The 12,867-nt window shown below is 45.3% G+C and overlaps 1 protein-coding gene across 4 annotated transcripts in view; it reads right to left on the reverse strand.

Moving 5' to 3' along the window:
* Positions 1-1,298: 1,298 nt before the first annotated feature.
* LOC149173541 (uncharacterized) overlaps positions 1,299-12,867 on the reverse strand; it is a 143,267-nt gene continuing 131,698 nt past the window's right edge. For all 4 annotated transcript variants that reach the window (XM_089424652.1, XM_089424650.1, XM_089424649.1 and 1 more), the window contains 3 exons: positions 1,912-1,986; positions 1,792-1,827; positions 1,299-1,631 (listed from right to left, as the gene is read on the reverse strand). In XM_089424652.1, coding sequence (XP_089280778.1) covers positions 1,536-1,631; positions 1,792-1,827; positions 1,912-1,986 — 207 coding nt within the window. In that variant the 3' untranslated portion in view covers positions 1,299-1,535. The remainder of the gene's footprint in view (positions 1,632-1,791; positions 1,828-1,911; positions 1,987-12,867) is intronic.

A 12,867-nucleotide genomic window follows, 5' to 3' on the forward strand; every position in this document is an offset into this window, starting at 1 on the left:
CTTATCCTTTTGCAAAGCATTGGTTCTTCTGCGTATAACTTTGCCAAACAATCTAGTTAACTCCGGTATCTATAATCTTAAGACTTTGAATTGGTATCCTTAGGCCAGTTTCCCTGCGGGGCAGCCCTTAACATTAAGAAAGCATGTTTGTACTATTTTTCATAGATAATTAAATGTCAAACCTTGAACAAAACAAAAACTAGTGTAAGATATATGATTTATAATAAAATGGTGTTATTAAGAACAATTCTCTTTTATTAATTTTTTTTTGGGTAATACCATCAAATTGATTTTACCACTTCCAAATAAAACGGTAGTACCACTTTATTAATAACATTAATTTATTAGACGTTTTAACTTAATATTAAGTGTTAGAGTACCGTCCCCCAACTAAAACCCTAGTACTACTTTATTAATAAAGTTACCTTATTACATTTTAACTTAATATTGAAGTGTTAGTGCACCATGACCCCTCTCACATGACAATACTATTTTTCACTATTATATTCTTCCACCTTTAATCAAATACTTAAAAAAAAATGCAGAGATTCATAAAGATAATATAGTAAACCATTTTATTTTCAGCTTGACAGCCTCTTGTTTCTTTTGATTCAAGTGAATTTATGATACTCCAAAGAACAATGGTATCCTCCGGTTTTAAAAGCAAAAGTCATCTACAAACACCTCAACAATCATCTTGCAATCTCTTCAAATCGAAGCAAGAAGCCACCTAAGCAACCATCTTCCCATCTCTTCCCAATGAAGCATAAATCCAGCTAAGAATAATATTTTATCATCTTGAAACAAGAATGGGACGTCAGATGGAGTCACCAACAACTCATGTATCCTACTAGAAATCTAGCTTACAGATTAAAGGAAAATATCTTTTAGATGTTGGCTGGATGCAATCTTCATCATCTTCTCCCTTATATGGTTTCTCTCCTAAACCACGTGGCATATAACACCATAATTAGAGAGATCGCACTTTAGCCACAAGCCAACCACAAACCAAAGTGGGCCAATAGAAAACAACGCCAAAACCACTGGCAATGTTAACTACCAAATTGGGGGAGAATGCTATAGTATCAACCAGGGGACTTGCACCCCTAAGCCAGCTCCCAGGTTGGCGAAGCTTCCTTGTCAAAATATTTTCACAAGGTTTCAACAAACATGCAGCCTCTTATCACAAAGATATCAGGCCATTAAGCCAGATGCAATTAACAGAGCAGATAATTTACTTCATAGATTTTCAAATAATTTAGGCCACTATAATCATCATTAAAAATGGCAGGATCACATACTCTCAAATCCTGTCAATGGCTTCCATTAACAACTAGAACAATGCAAATTTTCATCCAAATATTTTTTAAACGAAATTCTACCATACAAAAAAAGCTATAAACATTGATTGGGAAAGGATAGTCACTTAAGGGAAGTGGCTCTAAGGTATTAGAATATTGTGTTTACAAACCGTGAACAAATGGTGAAACACTTGATCTGATGTGCTATAAACATACGAACATGAATTGCCAAAATCAGACTACTACACTTTTTTCTGCCAGGTACTCCTTTTCTGCCTTCTTCATACGACCTTGGAAGAGTCCCCATTCATACCTACATCTCTCCCTAACCTGCATTCAAAAGTAAATTAAAATAAAAACACTAGCAATTAGTGGCCAAAATTAGAAAAAATAGAGATATACTGAAATAAAGCTATTCTTTCACTATAAAAAAAGAAAGAAAAAAAAAAAGAGTTATTCTATCATGAAAAAATGACAGGAAACAACTTACCCCTTCCCAAGGTGCTTTGCCATTATTAGATTCACCCTACAAAAAATTACCAACAGTTTTATTCAGCAAAAGAAACGTAAATCAATAAAGTTTAAAAACTTGCCTGGAACTCAGATTCACCTGACTTCCCAGTGAAGGTACAACATTATGGACAATCCATTGGGAATCAACAACTCCAATTTTCTCATGTGCGGGCTACATATGCAAACAATAAAATGTTAGTCCTCATGTAACATGGACAAAATCCTTCATAAGACTAAAGAATTCAGATTGAACAATTACAAGATTCACAGATTCTCTTCATAAATCAACAAGGCTTATCCCTAGAAAGCTCAACGACCATAATAGAATACATTTTATGTGTTGCTCCTTATCTCACTTCTGCAAGCTCTCTTTGATGTGTGTGTGCATCCTTCCTTGAGTAATAGCTTTGTAAATATGTAGATATTACAAAACAAACATGTAAATCTTAAATTACTGGAAAATATGTTGCAGTATAGAGCAAGTACTTTATCAGCAGAATGTAAATTGGGTTTATCCCAGGTAGTTGAGAGGAGTGTTATCCTGCAAGTGACATGTTGGACTCTCGATAAGTATATTGTTGTATCGGCCTTGAGCCTTGAAGAATCCAGTTTACATTAGGTACCAGCCTCAGAATGAGGGCAAGTGCCTGGTGGGCTTCCCTGGGATACGTGTTTCAAGGGGGAAAAAATACTTTATGACCAGAGCTTTCAAGGCTCGTAGTGACTGTATAAAGCACAAAAATTAGAATTTCTCTAGAAAAATAATGTAGGTCCTCCAAACTAATAATGAAGGTAAATTCAGCTCTCATGAGTGCACCGATCTTTGTAAGCAAGAAGGCATTAGTTCTGGAGCTGGCTTCTGTCTTTTTGTGTTCATTTTTTGTCCTTGAGTTTGATTTTTGCTCTCTTTTCAAAGATCGGGGATTAGTTTTCTGTTTTTGGACTTCCAGGTTCAGTCTGGGAGGTGCCTTGATTGTTTAAAGAGTGATTGCCTTGGTTTGGGAGTTTTTGGCTTGATTGTGCCTGTTTTTTAGCTTCAGCGCGGTTTATAATAAAACAGTCGCGCTGACATCGCATAGCTGTTTCTTTGACTTCGTGATCATCGCGTTTATACACTGAACAGTCGCGACAGTTCTGAAAATCGAACCAGCGCGGTTAAGCCGTGTACTTCCGCGCTGACAGCGCTTTGTTGCTACGCGTGGTTTCTGATCAGCGCTTTGTTGCTGTGTATCACCCGCGCTGACACCTGTAGAATTGAATTTCTTCAATTCTACCTCCTGAGCCTGTTGGTTTTGCTATCCCCTGCTCTTTTCACTTGGTTTATGACTTGATTTCTATTGTCTGAAGATTGAAGCACTTTCTTGGGAAGTCTTGTTGGGCGGATCTTGTTTTTGTGTCTTGTGACCTGGTTTTATCATCCCAATTTCGTTGGATTGGTTTTGTTTGGTTACTCGCTCACAAAGATTCGTTTACTGCTTGCCTTTTGGTTTTGCGAAAACCTTCCTCTTTGCTTGCTTTGCTTGGTTGTCTAGGTGATTGTTATTGAACCAGTCTTTGCATTGTTTCGATTACTTCTCACTACCCGGACACGGATTACAGTTGTTTGGGGTCAACCGGTTCTTTTCACATTTGTTTGTTATTATTTCTCAAAAGTTTGTTTAGTGCACTTTGCCATTGAAAAGAAAACGAACAATCTCTTTTGCGTTGAATTAGTTAATTGAAATTAGAAGCTTTTCATTGATTAAGCGATTTAAAACAAAGAAAAGTTTCGTTTATTTGTCATTAGCTGCATTAGAGTAGCTCTTGTTTGTTTGTGGTCATTTTGTTTGAAAAATCCTTAACTCTCTCGTAGTTAGTATTCATCGAACGAAATGATATTCTTTGGCATATAGTTTGCATCTAGGCAATTTTGAGAGATTTCATACGGTAGGACCTGGAAATTGAAACTTAACTAAAGATCAACCATAAAATGAACTGAATGAACTTAAAAACGCATTGGAACATAACGCTCACTGATTAGAGGTCTAGGCTAGAGACGTGCTCCGGCGTCGTTAAACCTAGTCACTGTTGTTTCACACTACGGTTGGGTGATTCCTCCTTTTGTGACTCGATAGTGGTCTAGCACGGACTTGAGCTCCCACGTACCGTCGCGTATATAGGGGAGACCCCACTAGGTTATCATCCTTTATCCACAGGAAGCCGTGTCTGCCGCCTTACAAGCCGTAACGCACCGAACACAGCATTCGGGAAGATTGACTGCCGTACGGGAAGTCCTTGGTTTTCATATGATTGCCAAGGTGTATATGCAGTTTTACGGATTTGTTTGGTAAACCCTTTGCCTAGTCTCTCCAAAGTAGTCACTTTTGATCCTTTTCAGACTCCTTAAAAGAAAAGGCTCACTTGAGCAGTTTGTCATTTCGGGCTCACAAAACATTCGAAGGCGACTAGAGTCGCCTTTTTGTCCTTTTCTCGACTCTTAAAACATGAAAAGAAGTTGTGTCCTTGCGTCTTAAAATTCATTTGGCCGCGATAAACATTACCTGGTTAGATCTTGTGTGCGTTAGTTTGAGTAGGGTCCTTTATCGTTAGATTCCCTTAGGTTTTGTTTGAAGTTTGTCATCCTGGCTGAACCGTCGACTCCCGTTCCAAGTGATCAAGGGTCTCCGTCCTCCACTGCTCCTCAGGTACCGGTTGTAAGTGATACTCTTCCTGTTATCCCGAGTATCCAGCCGATCAACTCTCGCGCTCCAGACGACGAAGGTTACGAAATTCATTGGAACCCCATCTAGGAGCCTGACGAGGACGATATTCCTTTTACCCCCCCTGGTGTTTCGTCTCCAATGTCTACCTCTCACATGGATGAGACATCTCCTAGAGTGAGTGAGACACCTGTGTTGTCGAATATCGACACTCCCATCCCAGCTACTTCTCCGCTCCCCCCACGCTATCAGTCGTTGAGGGATAGGGTAAGTGCCAGGACCCCTGCTTCGACTATGTGGGACCCCCATATCACTCCCACCACGGGATCTTTTGTTTCACAAGTCCACACTACACCTGTCACTTCAGTTCCGACGAATCCAACTGTTTGTGTAGCACATTCAACTCCGGTTGTTAGTGCCGTTACAACGTCTTCAGCCTTGAACACTGGTGCTGGTCCCCCTCACGGTCAAGTGAGTAACGGCCAGCCGGCACTCTCACCTAAAGTTGTCCACCCTGCACAAAGTGCTCCACCCTCTTCTGGTCCCGTCCCAGGAGGGGGGCCATATGATGCCTATGGGCAAGCTGTTCAGGATCCGAATGCGCAGGGTCCATTCTTTTATTACGATTCTACTGGTCAATACCTTCAGCTTTCTCAACCCTTGCCCACTCAACCTTTTGTTGAGGTTTCGGTACCATTATCCGTTGCTTCGAACGCCACCTCTTTCCATGGAGGCCAAGCAATGCCTGCACAGCTTCAGGGACCACCTAACCAAGGCCAACCATCTTATGTGCAAACCCCCCAGGGGCAACAATATTATGGCCAGTCTTACCCAGGACAACCTGGGGGCCTACAAGGACAACCCTATCAGGGACAACCTTTGGCCGCTGGCGGTCCATCTTTTACCTATCTGACTCAACCTTCTGGTTATCCGGGGCAACCTGGTACCCAGCAAGGTTACCCGTCTGGACAACCAGGACAACCTTACATCCAACAAGGCCAACCTGGTATCCAGCAGGGTTATCCCTCTGGACAAGCTGGACAAACTTATATTCCACAAGGTCAACCGGCAGTCCAACAGGGGTATCCTTCTGGGCAAGGGGGGCAGCCTTACATACAGCAGGGCCAACCCACTGCCCAACCTAGTCATCCTTCTGGGCAAACGGGCCAGCTCTCTGCACAGCAAGGCCAACCCACTGCCCAGCTTAGTCATCCCTCTGGACAGGCTGGCCAACCTCAAGGTCAACCGGCCGTCCAGCCTGCTCAACCATCTGTTCCGCAAGGACAACCCTTGGTTGCTCAAGGACAACCTGCTACCCAGCAAGCACATCCTTCTGGGCAAACAGGTCCGTCCCAAACCCAACCAGGCCAACCTTCCGGCCAGATGGTCCATGCCCAACCTGTTCAAGGACATCCTTCTGGGACCCAGACTCAACTTGGTTATCAAATGCAAGGTGGGCCACGACCCCAACCTTCTTACCAAGCGCAGCCTTCTTATCAAGCTCAGTATGGGGCTCAGCAAACGTATGGCTACCAGCAACCCCAGGGGCAAACTCAATTTACCCCTTATCAAAATTATCAACAAATGCAGGCCACTCCTTACCAGAATTATCAGCAACAGTACGTTGCGCCTGCAGGTCAAGTTGCTAATCCATGGGGTGTTGGGGGGCAGACCCAGGGTCAACTGTCTGCTTATGGACAGAATCCATATGGACAGAATCCTTATGGACAGAACCCCTATGGGCAAAATCCCTATGGGCAGAACCCTTATGGGCCGGGCCCATCCAGACAAAGTCCATGGGGGCAACCACCACCTGGTTGGAACCCTGGTACTACCTCTCTTCCACAACCACAAATGTCCTTTAATCCTCAGTTGCCTTTCTTAGCGACGTTGGAACTTCCAGATGTGTCCAAGTTGATAAATGATCCCATTTTTCATAATTCATATTGGCCACCAGTTCCAACTAAAATACCCGGTGATTGCCCAAAATTCGATGGCAAAGCTGGTGAAGATCCTCAAGCCCATGTCATGACCTATCACCTTTGGTGCTCATCGAACTCGTGGCTTGATGACTCCATCCGGCTCCGCCTCTTCCAAAAGACTCTCACTCGCTGAGCCGCTAAGTGGTATATTGAGTTGAATCGCGAAACATTTCAAGATTTCAACTCGCTGGCTACGGCATTCCTAACTCATTTTCAGTTACCCATTCGATATGAGACAGGGACACATCTCCTTACGTCTCTCAAACAGGACACGGCCACGCATATATCCGATCATATACATGAATGGAGACGGCATCGTCGCTTGATCAAATTTTGGATTCCTGATCAGCTCCTGACCGATTGGTTCACGACTGACTTTGTCCCTGCGATCGCGCGAGACATCGAGCTTGTGTAACTGAAGAGCAAGCTATCGCGCGTGCTCAGTACCTCGACTTAGTATACTCTCAGTCAGGTACTTTATATGATTATTTGCCAGACGCCCCAAGACCCGAAACATCCAAAGCTCCGCCAAAACCATCTGTTGACGGAGTTATTGGCTCTGTAAACACGTCATCAAAGAAATCATCCGCAAACCCTGGGAAGCAAAAACAGAATGCTTCTAATGGAAACACTTCTCAGGGTCAATCTAATTCTGGAAGTACCTCCGAGGTTAACGCCGTTCAGTCCACGCGACGGATAAATCCTCGAAAGGGAAAAAAAAAGGGAAAGCCAAAAATAAATCCGAACAGCCCAAACAGGACTCCCCTAAACCTCCACCCGAGGACGGAGCCAAACGTAAACCTAAGTATCCTTGTCTTATCTGTGATGAGGATCACTACACTAAAGACTGCCCCAGGCGGTCCGAAGTTAGTCGATTGTTGAAAGGTGCTCCTGGGACTCCTGCTGTGCTTAAAGAACCTTTCCCTTCTCAACAAACTCAAATGGTGGCAGATCCATCGCAACCCTCTTCTTCATTTGGCTCTCAAGTATTTATGGCTGGGACAATTCTCATCCATGTCACTACTCGAGCAAAAGAATATCCATCTCCCGCCGGGAAAAACGCCGGAGGTCCCCTCAAGCGCTCCCCCGTCCAGTTCTGGTCCTCTCCACATCGAAAGACCTAGCACTGAGACGATTATCCGACCCCCTCCAACAGGTGTACTCCGGAAGTCTTCTTACAACCCTAATGCTCGTGTTGCCCAGCACTACAGCATCGTTGAGGACTTAGCTCAGGCTCCGTCTGCTATGTCCGCTCTAGAAGTCCTCCAGAGCTGCCCCTCCCAGAGGAAGTCCTTGCTATCGGCCATCGGTGGCATAGACTCGGCTGACTCGGATCTGATTTCTTTTGATCTCGAGGGCTATACGCCGAGACTGCCCCACCAAATCGCTTTCCTTATACAGGTCATCATCAATGGCAAAACGATTCATCGTACAGTCATTGATGAAGGTGCCTCAACTTGCATCATGTCTGTTGCTTGCTGGAAAGCTATTGGTTCTCCTACATTGAGCCAGTCTCCTACGACGTTAGAAGCCTTTGATGGAAGAGAGTCTCGTCCTTACGGTATCCTCCAACGCTTGCCCATCTCCTTGGAAGGAAAGACGGTAGAAGTGGAGGTCGAAGTCGTCGACGCTAATCTCACCTATAACCTCCTCCTCGGACGTAGCTGGACATACGCCATGCAAGCCGTGGCCTCCTCCCTTTTCCGTGTCATTCGTTTCCCTCATCAAGGGAAGATTGTCACAGTGGACCAGCTCTCCTTCTTCGCCTCTTCTTCTGAAGGTAATGTGCCTTTCGTGGAGCATACCTCCAAATCATTCGAGAGTGTGGGAGCTGGGCTCTTTAAGGATCCCGCCCTAATGGGTGTCTTTCCACTCCCGCCTCCGAATCTCGCCCCTATTAACATGATTTCCGTGCGTTCTGATCTGTGGGTCCTTCCTCCCGCCAATCAGATAGAATCCTGGGGCGATATGATGTCGTTGAGTCCTGCCGAGCTCAACTACGTCGAAATCGTCGCTGCATCGGCTCCCCCTCCCGAACCTGCTCTTCCGAGCGGTGTTCCTGACTCATATGTTCATTTCCCTTGGCTTGGAGATGATGCTACTTCGGATCCATTAAAGGAAATATTTCCTTCCGATGAAGCCATCATCGAGACCATGTCTCTTGAGGAGCCCCCTTGGTCAGATCATCACCATCGTTCCTCGTTTCTCCCTGCCCATCAGGAAATGATCGCATGTCTCGAACGGTTTGCTTCGTGTATCCCATTCCAGCCTCTACAAACACCTATTCAAATTTACCAAGTGTCTTCTGAGGGCAATATGGGAAACATTACGCAGACCCAACCCATCGACATCTCTGTGAAACCAGGGATTGTCGAGCATATTCATATTGGAGTCACTTGCACTCCAGAGGAAGTTCAACTTTACACCGATTTATTTCGCGAATTTCGTGATGTCTTCGCTTGGTCCTATGAAGAGATGCCCGGCATCGATCCTAATATAGTGGTGCACGAGATACCTACGTATCCAGGTGCTAAGCCTGTTCGTCAACGCCTATGCCCTGTGCACCCCCGAAAGGCCGCAGCCATCAAAGCAGAAGTCGAAAAGCTTCTCAAGGCTGGTTTCATTTACCCCATTCCACTCACGGATTGGGTTTCTAATATAGTCCCTGTGAACAAAAAGCAAGGTACTATTCGAGTCTGTGTTGATTATCGTGACATTAACCGCGCCTGTCCTAAGGATAACTTCCCCACACCTTTCATCGATCAGCTTATTGATGAGTGTGCAGGAAGCGAGATCTACTCGTTTATGGACGGTTTTTCTGGATATAACCAGATCAATATCGCGCCCGCTGATCAACATAAGACCGCTTTTATCTGTCCTTGGGGCACTTTTGCCTATAAGAAGCTCCCTTTCGGTTTAAAGAATGCCGGCGCTACCTTCCAACGTGCAATGTCCTATGCCTTTCATGACATTCGGCACATTGTGCAGCCGTATCTGGATGACCTTCCAGCTCATTCAGCTAAGCGTCAAGACCATCCCTCCCATCTTCGCGAAATTTTTCTCTGTTGTCGACACTACCGTATCAGGCTCAATCCTCATAAGTGTGTCTTCTGCGTGGAATCAGGCCGACTGCTCAGGTTTATCGTCTCCCGAGAGGGCATCCGTCTGGACCCCCTCAAAGTCGAGGCTATTTTGAACCTTCCTCCCCCTACTTCTTTGCAGCAGTTGCAGAGCCTGCAAGGTAAAGCGAATTTCTTAAGACGATTCATTCCGAACTATGCCGAGGTGGCTAAGGGTTTCACACGGTTGTTGAAGCGAGACACACCCTTCCATTGGGATGCTATCGCTCAGGAGTCTTTCGAGCGACTCAAGGGTCTCCTTGTCTCTGCTCCATTATTGCGACCTCCGAACTACCACCGTGATTATACTCTGTATCTAGCCGCCGCCGATACTACTATCGGCATGGTTCTCGTACAAGAAGACGATGATGGCAATGAACATGTCGTATATTATCTCAGCCGCAACCTCTTGGATACGGAAACTCGCTATGCTTACGTCGAGAAGTTGGCATTGGCCGCCGTTTGTGCCGTCCAACGCTTCCGGCATTATATCTTGTTGCGCACCACGACCGTGATTTCTGACTGCAACCCGATGATGTACATTTTGTCACGTCAGTTGCTGGGGGGCAAATACTCAAAGTGGATCGTAATCCTCCAAGAGTTTGACTTGGAATTTACTGCTGCCAAGTCTAAGAAGTCTCTGGTCTTTGCTGAATTACTCTGTTCTTTGCCATCTCCTTCTGCACCCTCTCTTTCAGAAGATCATATCCCGGACGACACTCTTTTTCTGATCAGCACCCTCGATCCCTGGTACGGGGATATTATCGTTTATTTACAAACGTCCTCTTTCCGCCTCGCTGTATCCAAAGATGCTCGGCGGCGGATACGCCATCAGTCTCAACCCTATCGTATCATAGGGAACACCCTGTACCGTCTCGGCATGGACTCCGTTCTCCGACGATGTCTTACCCTCAAGGAAGCTGAGAGAGTCTTGAACGACTGCCACTCTGGCGCCTGTGGTGGCACATGTCCGGATATGCCACAGCTCAAAAAATCCTTCGCGCTGGTTATTTTTGGCCCTCCACTTTTAAAGATTGCATTCTTGTCGTCCGTTCATGTCATGCATGCTAGATATACCAACGGAAGATGCGTGCACCACCGGACCCACTGCACCCTGTAGTGACCGTAGGCCCTTTTGCAAAATGGGGCATTGATTATACAACCTGTAAGCCTCGCTCGGCCAGGGGGCATGGGTTTATTATCGTTGCCGTCGATTACTTTACAAAATGGGCCGAGGCGATGCCCACATTAAATGAAGACGGTCACACAGCAGCGCAGTTTTTGTTCAATCATGTTATTACTCGGTTCGGAGTTCCACAGGCCATCATCACAGATCACGGAAAACATTTCCGTAATCACATGATGACCGAGTTGACAACCCAACTAGGCTTACGACATGATAGTTCAACCCCGTACTATCCTCAGTCTAACGGCCAGGTTGAAGCCGTTAACAAGATTTTGGTTACGATGCTTCAACGCAATGTTGACATGCATAAGTCTAATTGGCATCTGATGTCATTTCCCGCCTTGTGGGCCTACCGAACCTCTGTGAAGGATGCCACCGGTTTCACTCCATTTCAACTAGTTTACGCACTGGAGGCTACCCTTCCCATAGAATGTGAAATTCCTTCGTTGAAAATAGCCATCGAGTTGCTTCCCAACACTACTCCGGTAGAGGAACGGCTTCTTTATCTAGAACGGTTAGACGAGACCCGTCGCTTAGCCTCTCTAGCCATCGAAGCTCAAAAGAAGAGAGTCAAAACTCATTTTGACCATACCATTCACCCTCGTTCCTTTGTTGAGGGACATCTTGTCCTGCTATACGACCAAGCAAATGACAAGCTAGGGGCAGGCAAACTCGAGCCCATGTGGCTAGGCCCTTACATTGTAAAGAGAGTGTTGCAAAAAGGGGCATACGAGCTAGTTGACTACGAAGGTAATCCTCTTGATAAGCCCCGCAATGGGTTGTACTTGAAAAAGTACTATGCATGATTCATGCATTTCAATTCATACATGTGTGTGTGTGTATGTTTTCATGTTTTTGGCTTGGTGTGAAAAGCGTGATTGCTTCTTATTGTGTTTTTGCTTCTTGTGCAGATGCCAGGTGCACCTTATATTGGTTTCGCTGATGGTGCCTGCCGCAGCACTCGTAATTTGTCCTCTGCGGCGTGAGTGATCTACGATCCTCACGGTGGGTTGATAGATCTTCAGGGTGTGTGTTTAGGTTGTACTACAAACAATGTCGTTGAATATAGTGTTGTTATTGAATTATTAGTCGAGGCGATTAATCTCAATATTCGTACATTAATTGTTAACCTAGACTCTCAACTTGTCGTCCATCAGCTCAATGGGCGATATTCCGTCAGAGACCGTCACATTTTAAGGCTGTACTTACGTGTTAAATTGTTAGAAAAGAATTTTGACTTTATCACATATCAGCATATTCCACGATGATTAAACACATTATCTGATGCATTGGTTAATCATGTATTAGATAGACATTTGCGTAATTTATAATCAAAACATCATACAAGTAAGCACATAAAAGCACAATAATAAACCATAGGAATATGTATATATATATCGTATGGCGCACCAAGGCGCTCAAAAAATAAGTGTATATGTCTAGATAAGGCCTGTGTTCTCGGTACATCTGAGACACATGTCTCTCAAAAAACCATCAGTAGGAAATAAAGACCTAGATGTCTACTGGGGTGGGTTATGCTCTCTATAATCTGCAGCCGCTCGTGCCACCCGCCTCAAAAGGCGGTGCATCCTAGGTTCTACCCCCACTGTATGGATCTGAGATGCTATGGGGACCTCCTCTATCCCCTGGTAATCTGGAATCCCTGACAGTAAGCCCTCGAGGTTCCGTATCACGGTCTCCATCGTATCGACTCCCGGAGGAGCCAGGGCCAGAGCTCCAATGCCCTGTGCATCCCTCCGTGCCTCTGGGGCCAAACCAAGGGGTCTCGCCGGTCCTACATCTGCATACCATAGTATTCATCGTTAAGACATGTACATGAAAAATCAAAAACATTAACAAAAATCAAAAATCAAAAAGAGATCAAGTGGCTTACCACCATCGTCCCAATGCTCTCCGGCAGGCAGCGGCATGTCTGGGTCTCCACGGAAGTCTATGCCAGCATATGGCCAGTCCTCCACAAAAATAGTCTGCCGATCCAGCCACTCTCGGAAGTATACTCCCCATGCCACTGGTCGGCCGCCACCTCCTCGTGGCATGACATGGCCC

The sequence above is a fragment of the Pinus tabuliformis genome, chromosome 4_2 (genome assembly GCF_031772625.1).
Source record: "Pinus tabuliformis cultivar Carrire ecotype Pingquan chromosome 4_2, CPIR1, whole genome shotgun sequence".
Lineage (NCBI taxonomy): Eukaryota > Viridiplantae > Streptophyta > Pinopsida > Pinales > Pinaceae > Pinus > Pinus tabuliformis.